Source organism: Parasteatoda tepidariorum, chromosome 4, assembly GCF_982258835.1.
Source record: "Parasteatoda tepidariorum strain Cologne lab strain chromosome 4, Ptep-v5.0, whole genome shotgun sequence".
Taxonomy (NCBI): domain Eukaryota; kingdom Metazoa; phylum Arthropoda; class Arachnida; order Araneae; family Theridiidae; genus Parasteatoda; species Parasteatoda tepidariorum.
This window is the reverse complement of record NC_141758.1, coordinates 3,016,993-3,031,767: the sequence shown is the minus strand read 5'-3', so window position 1 is coordinate 3,031,767 and position 14,775 is coordinate 3,016,993. Positions and strand designations below refer to the sequence as shown.

At 28.4% G+C, this 14,775-nt stretch overlaps 1 protein-coding gene across 3 annotated transcripts in view; it reads right to left on the bottom strand.

The window, feature by feature from the left end:
* LOC107444496 (kinesin-like protein KIF12) overlaps window positions 1-14,775 on the bottom strand; it is a 104,060-nt gene that overhangs the window by 14,113 nt on the left and 75,172 nt on the right. For all 3 annotated transcript variants that reach the window (XM_087160518.1, XM_087160517.1, XM_087160519.1), the window contains exons 11-13: window positions 14,627-14,707; window positions 6,960-7,032; window positions 3,566-3,629 (exon numbers count right to left, since the gene is read on the bottom strand). In XM_087160518.1, the coding sequence (XP_087016644.1) occupies window positions 3,566-3,629; window positions 6,960-7,032; window positions 14,627-14,707 (218 nt within the window). The remainder of the gene's footprint in view (window positions 1-3,565; window positions 3,630-6,959; window positions 7,033-14,626; window positions 14,708-14,775) is intronic.

Sequence of the window (14,775 nt, the reverse complement as noted above, 5' to 3'; positions counted from 1 at the left end):
ATATATATATATATATATATATATATACAGTGGTGGCCAAAAGTGTGGAAATGTTTTGAAAGTTTCATGTTTTTCAACTTGTGTGCTTGTGCAATATATTAATTTTCACTTAAATACAAACGTTTATATATCAAATTTAAGGTAATTTAATGTAGAATTTAATAATAAATACAGTATTACAATATCTGTAATACAAAAAAAAGTTATGCAACTAATAGTAAGATCTATCTTAGATTTGCATTTTTTTAAAGTGATACTTACACGACCAATACTTAGTAGGATAACCCTTAATTTTTAAGACAGCTTCACAGCGTCTTTTCATCGAGTGAACGAGTGTTTGGAGTTCCATCTTTCGTAATCACATGGTCCCAAGAATCAATTATAGCTTCAATAAGTTGTCTCTTATTGGATGGACGTTTTTTTCGTACAAGAATTTTCAAACATCGCCACAAATTTTCAATTGGATTGAGATCAGGGCTGTTTCCTGGCCATGGTAATCTATCTATGCCTTATTTTGAAACCAAGCTTTGCATACTTTTGCTGCGTGGCATGGAGCTGAATTCTGCCGAAAAATAAATGGCGCGTTGTTGGGGAAGAGATCCCTGATGGAAGGTATCAATTTTGGTTTCAGGACAGTTTCGATATATTTTTTGGCATTCAGGATGTCAAATCAGGCCGAAAAATATGCACAAGTGCTACTGCCGATAGAAAAATTAAACGGCTATGCCATCAAGATAGAAAAATTTCATCAGATGCTATTAGATTTGAAATGAATGCAGCGAGTATTGCAGTAAGTTCAAGAACAATAAGAAGAAGGTTATCAGGATTTGGAGTACAAGCTAGAATTCCCAGGAAAAAACCATATTTAAATCAAAAGCAACGCGAAAAACGAGTTAAGCGGGCAAAAGAACACATTAAATGGTCAGAAAATCAATGGAAGCAAGTAATCTGGAGCGATGAGAGTAAAATATCGCTCTTTGGTAGTAATGGTAGAAAATACGTGAGACGTAGAGTAGGTGAAGCACTTCTTCCTGATTACATTGAAGCAACTACAAAACACCCAACAAATGTCATGATTTGGGCATGTATGTCTGCAGATGGTGTGGGCCGAATTCAAGTGATTGATGGCATTCTGAATGCAAAAAAAAAAATACATCGAAACTGTCCTGAAACCAAAATCGATACCATCCATCAGGTATCTCTTCCCCAACAACGCACCATTTATTTTTCAGCAGGATTCAGCTCCATGCCACACAGCAAAAGTATACAAAGCATGGTTTCAAAATAAAGGCATAGATACATTACCATGGCCAGGAAACAGCCCTGATCTCAATCCATTTGAAAATTTGCGTCGACGTTTGAAAATTCTTGTACGAAAAAAACGTCCATCCAATAAAAGACAACTTATTGAAGCTATAATTGATTCTTGGCACCATGTGATTACGAAAGATGAACTCCAAATACTCGTTCACTAGATGAAAAGACGCTGTGAAGCTGTCTTAAAAAATAAGGGTTATCCTACTAAGTATTGATTGTGTAAGTATCACTTTAAAAAACTGCAAATCTAAGATAGATCTTACTATTAGTTGCATTACTTTTTTTGTAATGCAGATATTGTAATACTGCATTTATTATTAAATTCTTCATTAAATTACCTTCAATTTGATGCATAAACGTTTGAATTTAAGTGAAAATTAATATATTCTACAAGCACACAAAGTTGAAAAACATGAAAGTTTCAAAAAATGTCCACACTTTTGGGCACCACTGTATATATATATATATTAATAAATACAAATAAATTTAGATTTTATTAGTTTTTGTTTTAACTATGTTCTTTTTTTTCAACTAAATATATGAAGCAAAAATTATTCGTAATTTTACCCGATAACTAATATTAATAAGCAATATATTATTGAAAAAAAATTCTTTGGTCAGTATAGGGGATCATTCGCGAAATTCTACCTTTAGTTCAACGCAGAGTTAGACGCATTTTATTTCTAGTTATAAATAGCATACCGCCAATGAGATTAGTGTAGTTAGTGAGTACGATTTCAATCAATTTCCATCAATAAAGAAGAAGCGAAAGGTTCTGAGCGTCTTTTAATCTGACAATCAAAATTATATTCAAGAAAACGAGTCTCATAAAAGTGATTAATTTATGAAACGAATTCTACAGATATAACTCAAAATGTATATCTATATTTCAAGCAGTGGTCGGAAGTAGTGCGCCACAAGTAGCGAAACTACTGTAGTCGCTACTTTTTTCCGTAGTTTGTAGTGTAGTGCGCTACTTTTTAAACGAAGTAGTGTAGTGAGTAGTGCTAAAAAAATTAAAATTAAGAAAAATAGTAGTTTGTAGCGATTACTGGTTATTACTTTCAACGTTAGTTAAAGAAAGAAACAAAGTTCAAATGTAAAAAATGTTCCGTATCTGATGGGTGCAAAGACTTCGCTGTCCCATCAACGTACACAATGAGAATGCCTCTGTTGCCGAGCGCTAATAAGATGTCTGATGCTCGGAAAAATCGGTGCGAATTCGGTAGGGTTGCTCCTCAGAAATAGAATTTTAAATATCTGACTTTTTTAAAATTCTATTTCACAGGCACTATAAAATACGTTGAGTCTGATTTCGTAATTAGAAATATCGTCTGTATTAACTAATTAGCCCATTTGCGGTCACCCCTTCAAATCATTAAAATTGAGTCCTAGAACGTGAGGATTCGATCATTAGATCGAAAGTTAATCGGGGTGGTCCGTTTTTTGTTTTTCGAGCTGTACTGTATTTCTTGAAGGATATAAGAAAAGAATTGATCACTAAATCACAAATATTTGATAATTTCCTAGCACTTCTTAAATCACTGTCAAGAAAAGCATAGAGTTTGTAAGTTTAAAGAACAAGTCATTAAAAAGTGGCTTAGGATTAAAAAAACTATTTCACGTAAACATTAAAACTTCTTAACAACTCCTCCCATTTGATCAAGCCAATTTTTTATTCAAAATCATTTTGAATATTGGTGAAAATTAAATTCGCCAGTTAAGTTTGTCTTTTAAAAAAGTAGCAATGTAGTGACTACATTTCGAATATAGTTTGTAGTAGCTACATTAAAAAGATAGTTGTAGTTACAATTTAAGATTGAAAGATAGTTGTAGCTGTACTACAATTGTAATAAATTAGTTGTAGCTGTAGTTAACTGCGAAGAAAATGCAGTGTTTTCCTCCCACTGCTATCAAGTAGACATACTTTTACAGGGATTTCGACAAAATTATCGAAACCATATTTTCCAAAACTATTAAACTATAATGTATATAGTTTTAAACTATAAAGAATGCATCTTAGAACGTAAAATTTTGATTATTAGATCAAAAGTTATTCAGGATGTAATGTTCAAAATTTGCACGCTGTTTATCGCGATTTGTCGTTTTAACTTTGAGCTGAACCTCAAACAAATTTAGTATCCCTCTGAACAATATTAAAAAAAACTTACTAATATTTGTTTTAAAGTGAGTTGCTCTTCTCGAACTAAATCAAATGTAAACTTTTTAAATCGAAAGAAAATCTCACCTTAATGATTCGTTGTCATTCATGTATTGTTGAAGCATAGTTTTCACTTCATCTGGTTTCATATCTAGAATAAAATTTGAAAGTTTACTCTTCAATGTAGTAAATTCTATTATCTAGTAAATTCATTTAAAGCTGTTAAGAGTTAATTAAAACTCATGTCTTTTACAATGAGTTAGACGTTACTATACATTGATTGTAAAGAGTTCATCTGATTTGACGATAAAAAATTTTACGTTTAATAAATTTCACTAGATTTTCGAACTACAAAACTTCTTTAAATTTGATTTTAGGTAATGTTTGAGTTTAGGTAAAGCTACCTTGTTATAAATCAATTTAAAAAATAGTAGTATAATCATTGGATATGAAGGAAATTATCTATAGGAAAAATTATGATTTTAATTTTAATAAATACAATTATAGTTTTAAGTAGAAATACCAATAAAAATTAAGCTGAAAAAAAGGTGATTTTTTAAAATTTATACTTATGTAAAAATTTATCACATTCAAATCATTCATTATTAAATTTGATTATTATTAAAATAATTAAATGGGTCGTGAACATTTTATAGTTTTTATGAGTTTATTTAGTTTAAAGTTTATAAGAATGAACTTAATTTATGTGAGAGAAAATTTCAAAGCTGAATAAAATATTTGTATTTTTATTTATTATTAGAATATTGTTTACTTTTTGAGTCGAATAATTTACCGCTTTCACGATAAATTGTAAAATCGGCTCTAAATTTTGAGAACAGAATCAAATATTAATGGATTGAAATATTTAAATTTCTTTACCTTTATCGGTAATCCGACCCAATGATCTCTTAAGCCCGAGCCTTCAATATAATGGAGAAAATTTAATACAATTTAATAAATTGAAAAATAATGTTTCATGACTTTTCCTGTTTGTATTTTTTAACAAAGCGATTATTTATGTAAAAATACAATTGGATTTACCCTTGTTCGATATTTTACTAACAGTGAAAAACTATAAGAAAAGTGAGAAATTCGATTTAATAGGTAATCTTTTGAACTGTTTTACGACAATTGAATGCTTGAAATTTTTGTCTTCACATATTGATCATAAAAGATCAATATGTGTCGAAACAAATGATAAAAATGTTCCTATGGTATGTAAAACGGATTTAACATTTTCTGTGTGATTGAAACTCGAATAGTTAACGAAAATATAAATACATTTAATTAATTGAATTTTTTAAATATGATGTTGCGAATTTATGTGTTAACTTCCTTTTCAACTACACATTAAGTAAAAAAATTCACGATTTTAGCCGAAAGTTCGGGTGGGTCTCAGAAAGCTACTTTTTGACTAATAGAAAAAATTTCTGCTCCTTTGACAGTCGACGGAAAAAATGTTTTTGTCTTTATTCTCAAAATTAATCTGTTGATCGAATTTAATCCATTGAAATGATGACTTATTTTTCACTTAATTAGCACTGTTTAGGATACAAATTTCACTGCTTGTAAGCATTTTTTTAAAATTGTTATTATCTTTTTCTTTTTTAAATCACAAAATGTTTGGTACCAAAAACAATTTATTTAGAAAAGCATTTCATTCATTAAAAATAACTTATATCAGAAACAACAGTCCAACCAGATCTAACACGAATACTGCCTAAATTTTTTGAAATCAGGAATCAAATATTACTAGTTTTCACAACTTTAATATTTTTTGTTATAATCACTTCTCTTGCAAAATTACCTGAAATATTTATAAAAGAAGAATTGAGATGTCACATTGAATGAAACTATGCACTAGATTATTCAAGAAGTCGGATGACAATTTTGAAAAACAGTCTTTCTTTAAGTAATAATAATAAACTCATGTTTGTGAAAATTGCAACACCATGAAAGACTTATGCGAGTGAGATCAAATTTTCAGGACATGCAAAGTAGAGCATGATATGCAAATAATTAAAGTTTCAGATCCGTAGCGCATGCGTATGCTGAGCAGCACCCTCTGAACGGCTGATGGATCCGAATAAATAGACGGCTGTAGCGAGGCGTGTATGGTTATCACTGGTTATCTGCTTGTGGTAAACGTTAGCTTAGTCGTTACTTATGCCTGCCTCTTCGACGAAACAGAGCGAGATTTCAACAACTTACGGAGTTTGAACGGAGGAGAATCATCGACCTTCGTGAAGCTGGGTTGTCTTATCGTGCAGTAGCCGCTCGTCAGCAGCACAGTGAAGCGTGTTTGGAAGCAGTGGACGGACGAGTGTCAGACAACTCGGAAATCCAGGAGTGGACTCCGAAATGTCACGTCAGCTCGCGATGATAGACACCTGGTCAGCATGGCGCAGCAGACGAACCGTACGGCTCCCTCATTGTGTGCTTCATCAATTCGTAGACGTCTGCTGCAGCATGCACTGCGTGCAAGGATCAGGACTACAGATCCCCCTCAGGCTAAACCATCGCTGTCTGCGGCTGCAATGGGCTAACCAGCATAGGGACTGGCGTGCTGAATGGCTGCGTGTCGTGTTTTTTGACAAATCCCGCTTTAATTCGTGGTACCATGATGGCCGCATTCGTGTCAAATGCTATGCCGGTGAACGCCACAGTGGACGAACACCCAGAGTTATGGTCTGGGGTGCCATAGCATATCATGGACGATCTCAATTGCTACGAATTCTGGGTAATCTGAACAGCAACCGGTACATCAGTGAAGTTCTACAGCCCCTTACTGTTCCCTTCCTTCAAGCCTTGCCAGGAACTGTATTTCAACAGAACAATGCCCGCCCTCATATTGCTAGGACTGTTCAATCCTTCTTTGCATCGCGACAGATACAACTTCTTCCTTGACCTGCGTATTCCCCGGATATGCCGCCGATTGAACTTGAGTGGGATTTCGTTGGTCGGCGTCTCGCTCGTGATCCTCGTCCTGTTGCTTCTGCAGACGAACTTTGGGTAGGCATACAAACAATAAGGAATGCTCTTCCTCAGACAGACATTCAAAATTTGCTTGAGTCCATGCCACGTCGCGTAGTAGCACTTATTGCGGCGCGTGGTGGCTACACAAAATACTGATTTTGATCTCTTGTTATTGTTTGTTTGCTTTGAAAGTTTAATCATTTATTTGTACCACTACCACTCAACTGTGTATCAAATTTCATTTAATTATGACGATTCCTTCATGGTGTTGCAATTCTCACAAACATGAGTTTATAATACTATTGAAAAAAAAAGAAAGTTTTTGTATTTTAAACTGTTTAAGCAAGTGATGAACTTTTAGCATAAGAGGCGAAATTAAAATTGGTCATGAACCTAGGAAAATCAGCTTAATTAAGCCTTCAATTTTCAGCTTTTAGCCTAAAAGTTTAATTTTCAAACTTAACTTCAAGTGAGTGATGAATTTTTAACGACTTTTTTTTCTTACCGTCCATTGACACATTTCCTCGTATGGCTACAGCTCCTTTATTATTTGTCAACAACCCATTATCTAAATGGAGCTGAAACAAAGATTTTTTTTTAGTGCAAGTTCATTTTAGTAAAGATATCATATAGAATCTCAGTCTAAGTAATTTGATACACCTTAAGCATGATAATGCCATAAGCATTCAATGCTGTTTCTTTTGAAAATATTCTTTTTTTAAAGTTAAGGAGTAAAGGAAGAGATATTTATTCTTATTATTATTTTGAAATTTTCCAAGACCATTTCAGATATATAAGACATAAGTGAAAATTCGAGGATTTAACAGGACCCTAGAAAATATAATGAATTGCTCAATGTAACGAGTTTTTAATTTTGTTCTAAAATTTTAAATGCTTTATTAGAATCAGAATTTCAGAAGAATATCACAGAAATGTAATTGCTTCATAAGGTGACTTCTATTTAAAATTTTTGAATGTTTAGCATATTTCTAATTTAAAATTTACAGGAATATATATATATATATATATATATATATATATATATATATATATATATATATATATATATATATATATATATATATATATATATATATATATATGTATATATATATATATATATATATATATATATATATATATATATATATATATGTATATATATATATATATATATATATATATATATATATATATATATATATATATATATATATATATATATATATATATATATATATATATATATATATATATATATATGGGTCATTCTCACAAAAACAGTCATTTTCATGTCCCCAGTACATTTTATGTTTGTTTTACAGCTTACTAAGAAAAAAAAATTCAGGGAAAGTGTCCTTCAGAATGCAAGCTAACAAAAGAATAAAAATAAAATTATCAATTTTAATTTTTTATTTATTTTAGGAAATTAAAATATACCAATATGTCATTCCCTCACTTGTCCCCACTGCTGATTTAAAAAAAGAAAAAAAATGTTTCAGAAATAAAAATTTTTTTTTACAAAATCGTGTTTTTTTTTCAGAATACTGAAATATAGAATTCAGGAAATCAATTTTAAATTTAATTTCTGATAAAAATATTAACACAGCACCCCAGTGTTTCTCGTCATTCCCTCACAACAATGTTCTTATCACCTGCAATCTTCTTAGAATAAAAATATTTTAATAAAAACTTCAGAAGTTAACAACTGGCATCATAGAACAAAATTGCAGTATGTTTCCATCCTCAACTTAAAGAAGTTTTGCTGTGGAATAAATTTGAATGAATCAAACCAGGTAAAATTTTTTACATTCGTCATTCCCTCATGTCATTTTTTAAAGTAAAATAAAATACAACTTCATCGAGAAAGTGGATAATTATATGTTGCTTTCTTGTATGAATATAATTGTATGCGATTGACTTCAGAAATTAATTAGGCCTAACTGTTATTTTTAAATTTTATTGAATTCGTCATTCCCTCACTAGTGTATAAAGTGAGGCAATGACGCTGAAGTGAGGGAATGATTCAAGATGAGTATATTATCAAATTTTTTTTTGTTCAATCGTGCCACCCAATTTTATTTCCCAAACCTGTAAAAACTATTAAATATATAAGACTAAATTATATTAAACATTGGATATACTTAGTATGTTATAATTTTCAAACTTTAGGTAGATGTAACTTAGATAAAAACATGTATTAAAATAAAATATCATTCCCTCACCATTAGTGTCATTCCCTCACTTTTTAAATAGTGAAAATAATTAATTTACTCATTAATTAATTTGAAAAATAAATTTAAAAATTAATAAATTAATTTATCAAATTAATTAAATTATTTAATTAATTTATTTATTAAATTAATTAATTATTAATTATTATAAATTAATTAATTATAAATTAATTATTTAAAAAATTAATTAATTTAAATATTAAGTATAATTTATAGGATATATACTTTCTTTATAATGCCATTACATATTTCTATTAATATAAAAAGTTTCAGAGCTTTTTATTCACTTTACTTTTTGGGGATTTTACGAACTGAAAAATGACAATTTTCGTGAGAATGACCCATATATATATATATATATATATATGTGTGTGTGTGTGTGTGTGTGAACTCATCGTAAAGTAGAAAAATCCGTTGATGAATTTCAAAGTTTATTTATGAAAAAATGAAGATAAAACAAAGGAAAACTATAGACGTATGAAAAAGGGGAAGGGGAAATAATAATGAAAAAAATAGCAAACAACTAATTAAAAAAAAAGGATGAAATTTTTTTAAAAAAACCAGAAAATAAAAGATATAATCTTTTCATCAGCCCACACGATTATATCCGCAAAAAAGAGTGCTTTCGGATATTGTATCAATATAGCCAAAGCAAAATATATTAATACAATAGTGTGAGAAGCACTCAAAAAAAAATTTTACAAAAATTACTGCAAATAAAATAGAACAGAATAAGTAAAAATAACACGTAAAAACAGAAAATAAAATGAAATAAAAAGAAAAAACAGTATAAAACTAAATTTATAAAGCGAGTAGCGAAATCAGATGTACTTACATGAACGGGAAATTTTCCAAGAATGATTTAAAAATATTTTTGCAACAAGATTGCCAGATTACAAAATATGAAAACAAAAGCGCAGATTGAGTGTAACTAGAGGAATTTAAAGTGCCGTTCCTACTGCATTGCTGAAGTGATTTGTTATGCTGTGCAGTGATTTGTTAGTTACCAAGGGTAGGCCCGAAATGGATGTGCGCAAGGTAATATTATACTGGATAATTTAAGAAGTTGACCATAAATAATTTTAGAAAATAAATATTTATTTAAGAAAAAATATAAAATGGAAAAGAGAAACATAAATTGCTGTTTTGTAAACAATTTTAGCCACGGATTTGCCCGAAATGGGTTTGCACATGGAAAAATTATATAAATTATCAAAGAAAAAAAATTTTGTAGATAATTTTAACATGGATTTCCCCGAAATGGATTTGCACATGGAAAAATTAATAAAGAAATTTTTAGTAAATAATTTTACCCACGGATTTGTCCGAAATGAATTTGCACATGGAAAAATTATATAAATTAACAAAGTAAATTTTTTAGTAAAGGAATTTTTTAGTAAATAATTTTGACCATGGATTTGCCCGAAATAGATTTGCATATGGAAAAATTATAAAAATTAACAAAGAAAATGTTTAGTAAATATATCCACAAAAATATACGATTAATTCAATGATTTTATATAAAATTTTATTACTTTAGTTGGGTATCCATTGTTTTTTATCAAATTTTGAAAGAGTTTATCGATTTGGTTTTTAGATAATTAAATATTACTACATATTCTTTTAATTCTGTTCATTTCATTAAAAGTGGCATTTAAATAGATGCTCCTAGAAGCATTAGAATTCCAAGTAATTAGTTTATTAATATTAAAATTAAAATCATTTCTTTTATCGTATAAATCAACAAAGCAGATGTTTTCAACTTTCATAATACCCAAATCCAAAAATTTGAAATTAATATTATCATCATGATTACGAAGCAAGATTAATTTCTCAGGGTAAATATCATTTAATAAAATAGTATAATCTTGAAAATTAAAGATAATTAAGTCATCAATATATCTAAAAACAAATTTAATACTAAGAGTATAATTTTTTTCATAATGATGCAAAAATAAGTTAGCTAAGAGAGATGAATAATTAGATCCTTGTGGTATTCCATTAATTTGAAGAAAAATATCCTTTCCATTGTGATGATAATTATTGAAAAGACAAAAATTAATCAGAATTTCCCAATAATCAAAATCGCAACAAAGGATATTTTTAAAATCATGGTAATAATTCAAAAGGACATCTTTTAGTTTAGAAAGGGGAATGCTATTGAAAAGATCCTGGAAATCAAAAGTCGCAATAGAATTAATTTTATTATGTTGAATGAAATCTAAAATCGGTTGATTATTAGTGATAATCCAAGAGAAGCCGTCTTTCGAAATATTGTTATTAATTTTATTTAAGTAGTTAGAGAAAATGGTGCCAGGTTTAGTTAGATAAGTATTAGATCCACATGTGATAGCTCTAAATTTTACAGGAATTTTATGAAATTTAGGACTGATAATTAAGTAAGAAAATTGTATATTGCTAATTTTAATTTTTAATCTCTTATAACAAGCTAAAAATTTTTAATGACAATATTATTATTGAAATTACTAAGTTTATAATTTTTACTATTTTTTAATTCCGTATTTAAAAGTTCAGCATAGAATTTTTTACAGAATATAGCATAATTATTGTTAGCTTTGTCTATGGGAGTAATAAAATTTTTTTTTGAAGTTGCTTAATTGATTGAACAGTTTTAAAAAATTTGTTGAATTGTTACTCTTATTTAAATTATCCTTATTATTGAAAACAAAGTTTTTAAAGTAATAATAAACACCACATTTCCATTCTGTTAGCATACCTAAAGGTAAAGAGAATCTGTTTGATATCTTCAAACAAAAATTATTGAGATTATTAAGAAAGTATTTTAGAATTTTATTGATTGATATATGGTAAATGGGTCTAAATTTTGTGCCTTTTATCATTAAATTCCTAGGTTCCAAGTTTTCTATAATATTTAAATTACCAGTAATAATATGTTTATGATGTTTATCAACAAAACCAAAATATTTCTCTTCCTCACAGTGACAATCATAATCGGATATATTAATCCCTAAATGTTTGCTTATAATTATATATAGTTCTACCAAGAGATTTATTATATTTAAAACTTTTAATTATGTTAAAATCTTTTAATGAAAATAAAGCTTTAAAATTTTCAAAAATGTTGTGAAATTTGATCTTATAGAAAATAGGATTTTGAAGGTTAATAACGAAATATAAATTATCTAAACTTTTCTTTTTATTTGGCGAAATTTTGCTCATTTTGGCTTTTATAAGATCGAAGCAAAGAATTTTGAAATGTAAATTAATATAGGAAAAGTTAATAATAAGATCGTAGAACTTATATACATCATAATTCTTAAGGGAGAAGACGAAATCTTTAATTGGTTTAATGCTATAATGTTTATTAAAATCTTTTTCCATATTAGAAAGAAAATTTATATTTAATTTGTCACTATTAAGAGAGTTTCTATTACTTCTTGAACCCCGTTTACTTCGATTTGTACGCTTATCTTTCATATGAAAAAGTGAATAAGTTGAGGAGTTAGTAAAGTTAATCTGTGTATGTTGGAAGGTATCGTTTAGCCCATACGGCAAAATTGTTTTGTATAAAAGCATGTAGTAATTTTCTTTCTGTAGTCTTAAATCTAAATCTTCTACAATATCTAAAATATTAATTTTGACACTGTTAAATTTATGCACTCTAAAATGATTCAATTCCAGGTTATTGATAGTCTTATTAATGTTTATATCAGAACGGTGTTGATTATTTCGAATGTTAAGTATGCATAATTAAACGTAAATACTTTTCCCCCTTTTCTCTTTATGGAAATCGCGCTACCTTTTTCTTAAACCAATAGTAATTCCTAAGATTTCCCCTTTTACCTCAAATATAACAAAATAGAAGGAAATTCTTTTGCTTCTTTCCCAAGGATAAAAACTTAAGCACAGAGTTTTAGAGTGCGAATTTGAACTTCGCCTTTGATCGAAAATGTCTTGAATATACTATGTGAAGTTAATAAATATTTTTTGTCTTCCAACTATCTGCGTGGCCTGATAACACTCAGCATGACTGCTACCCTTTATATATATATATATATATATATATATATATATATATATATATATATATATATATATATATATATATATATATATATATATATATATATATATATATATATATATATATATGAAACAAAAACGAAGAAAATTAATAAGTTTTATTAACTGCTCATAAGCTGCAAGCATATAGAACTCATAAAATAAGCTAAAATATTGAGAAAATTTGGAACATAATAAAAAGTAATGACAAGTGATGAAAATTATTGAAAATAATTTTGCAAAAGTATTTAAAAAAATATAATTTTTGATATCTAAAAAAAAAGAAAGAAAGAAATTAAAAATCCGGAAAACAAAACAAAGAAAAGATATAATCTCTTCATCAGCCCACACGATTATATCCGCAAAAAGCACTCCTTTTTGCGGATATAATCGTGGATATCAAAAATTATATTTTTTTAAAATACTTTTGAAAAGTAATTTTTAATAATTTTCTTCTCTTGTCAGTACTTTTTATTATTTTCCATATTTTCTCAATATTTTAGCTTATTTTATGAGTTCTATATACTTGCAGCTTATGAGCAGTTAATAAAACTTATTAATTTTCTTCGTTTTTCTCTTTGTGCTATATATATGTAACATTAAAAGCTTCTATTAATCTTTTTATGTTAGTTTCTTTGCTATAAAACAACTCCTACTTTATTCCTGATTAATTATTCTATTTGAAATACTTTCTCACACTTTTAACAGCCACATCCTGTTCTTAAATCTATTTTTGGCTCAACTATGCATTTAATTAAGAGCAGGACATATCTCCCTATGCACTGTGTGGGAAACGCTAGATTTCTTTCATAAACCAATAGTAATCCTTATCACTTCCCTTTTCCCCTCAAATATAACAAAATAGAGGGAAATTCCTTTGCTACTTTCCCTAAGATAAAAACTTAAGTACACAGTTTTTGAGTGCGAATTGGAGCTCCGCCTTTGCTAGAAAATGTCTTAAATATACTATGTGAAGCTAATAAAATATTTTTTGCCTTCCAACTGCTATCTGCGTGGCCTAACATCACTCACCATGACTGCTACCCTTTCATATATATGTATATATATATACAGTAATAATATATATATTGTTGTTCGTTATTTTTTTACTTATTATTTCCCCCCCTTTTTTTTCATTTGTCTATTATTTTTCTTTGTTTTTTTCTTCATTTTGAACATATATATATATATATATATATATATATATATATATATATATATATATATATATATATATATATATATATATATATATATATATATATATATATATATATATATATATATATATATATATATATATATATATATATATATATATATATATATATATATATATATATATATATATATATATATATATAATGTGGGTGTGTCTGCATAGATTACTGTAAATGACCGAAATTGGTGATTGTTGATTTTTACCAGTGAATGTTGACAATCACAGAGTAGCTTTGGTAAATGTCTGAAATATATCTTAGGTCTAATTAAGTGCCATTGCTCGGTCTACATCAACGTTTTTGTAAGGTCAAGGTCTTTGCATGCATTTAACCGGTACGCCGAACACTGATGTTTCACTTAATCTATCTTCAGAAGATACTAAAATATAGAATAAATATAATAACATCAGCGAATAAATTAATTTCAAATCAGTTGTAACAAATATTTCTGACATTCGCCGAAGCGACTTTACGATTGTTGACATTCACCGGTGAAAGTTGACATTCTCTTGATTTCGGTCATTCAAGGTAACATATATTTTTAAATATTTGTGTAGTATAACAGCGTTGGCTTCTAATCAGAGAATAACTTTTAATAATTAAATTGTTTCTGTTTCATGAGAATCTTTTTGTATAATGACAGCCACAAAACATCGTGTCAGTTTCATCCTCACCTGTTGCCTCAAGAAGCTGTTTTCCATTCTCAGCACCCGAACTTCCCTCTTCAGGCTTATGATCAGCTGTTCTCTCGGGTCCTATAAAATACAAAACACAAATCACGTGATTTGGCATGTTGGACGGAAAATAAAAACGGATAACGCGT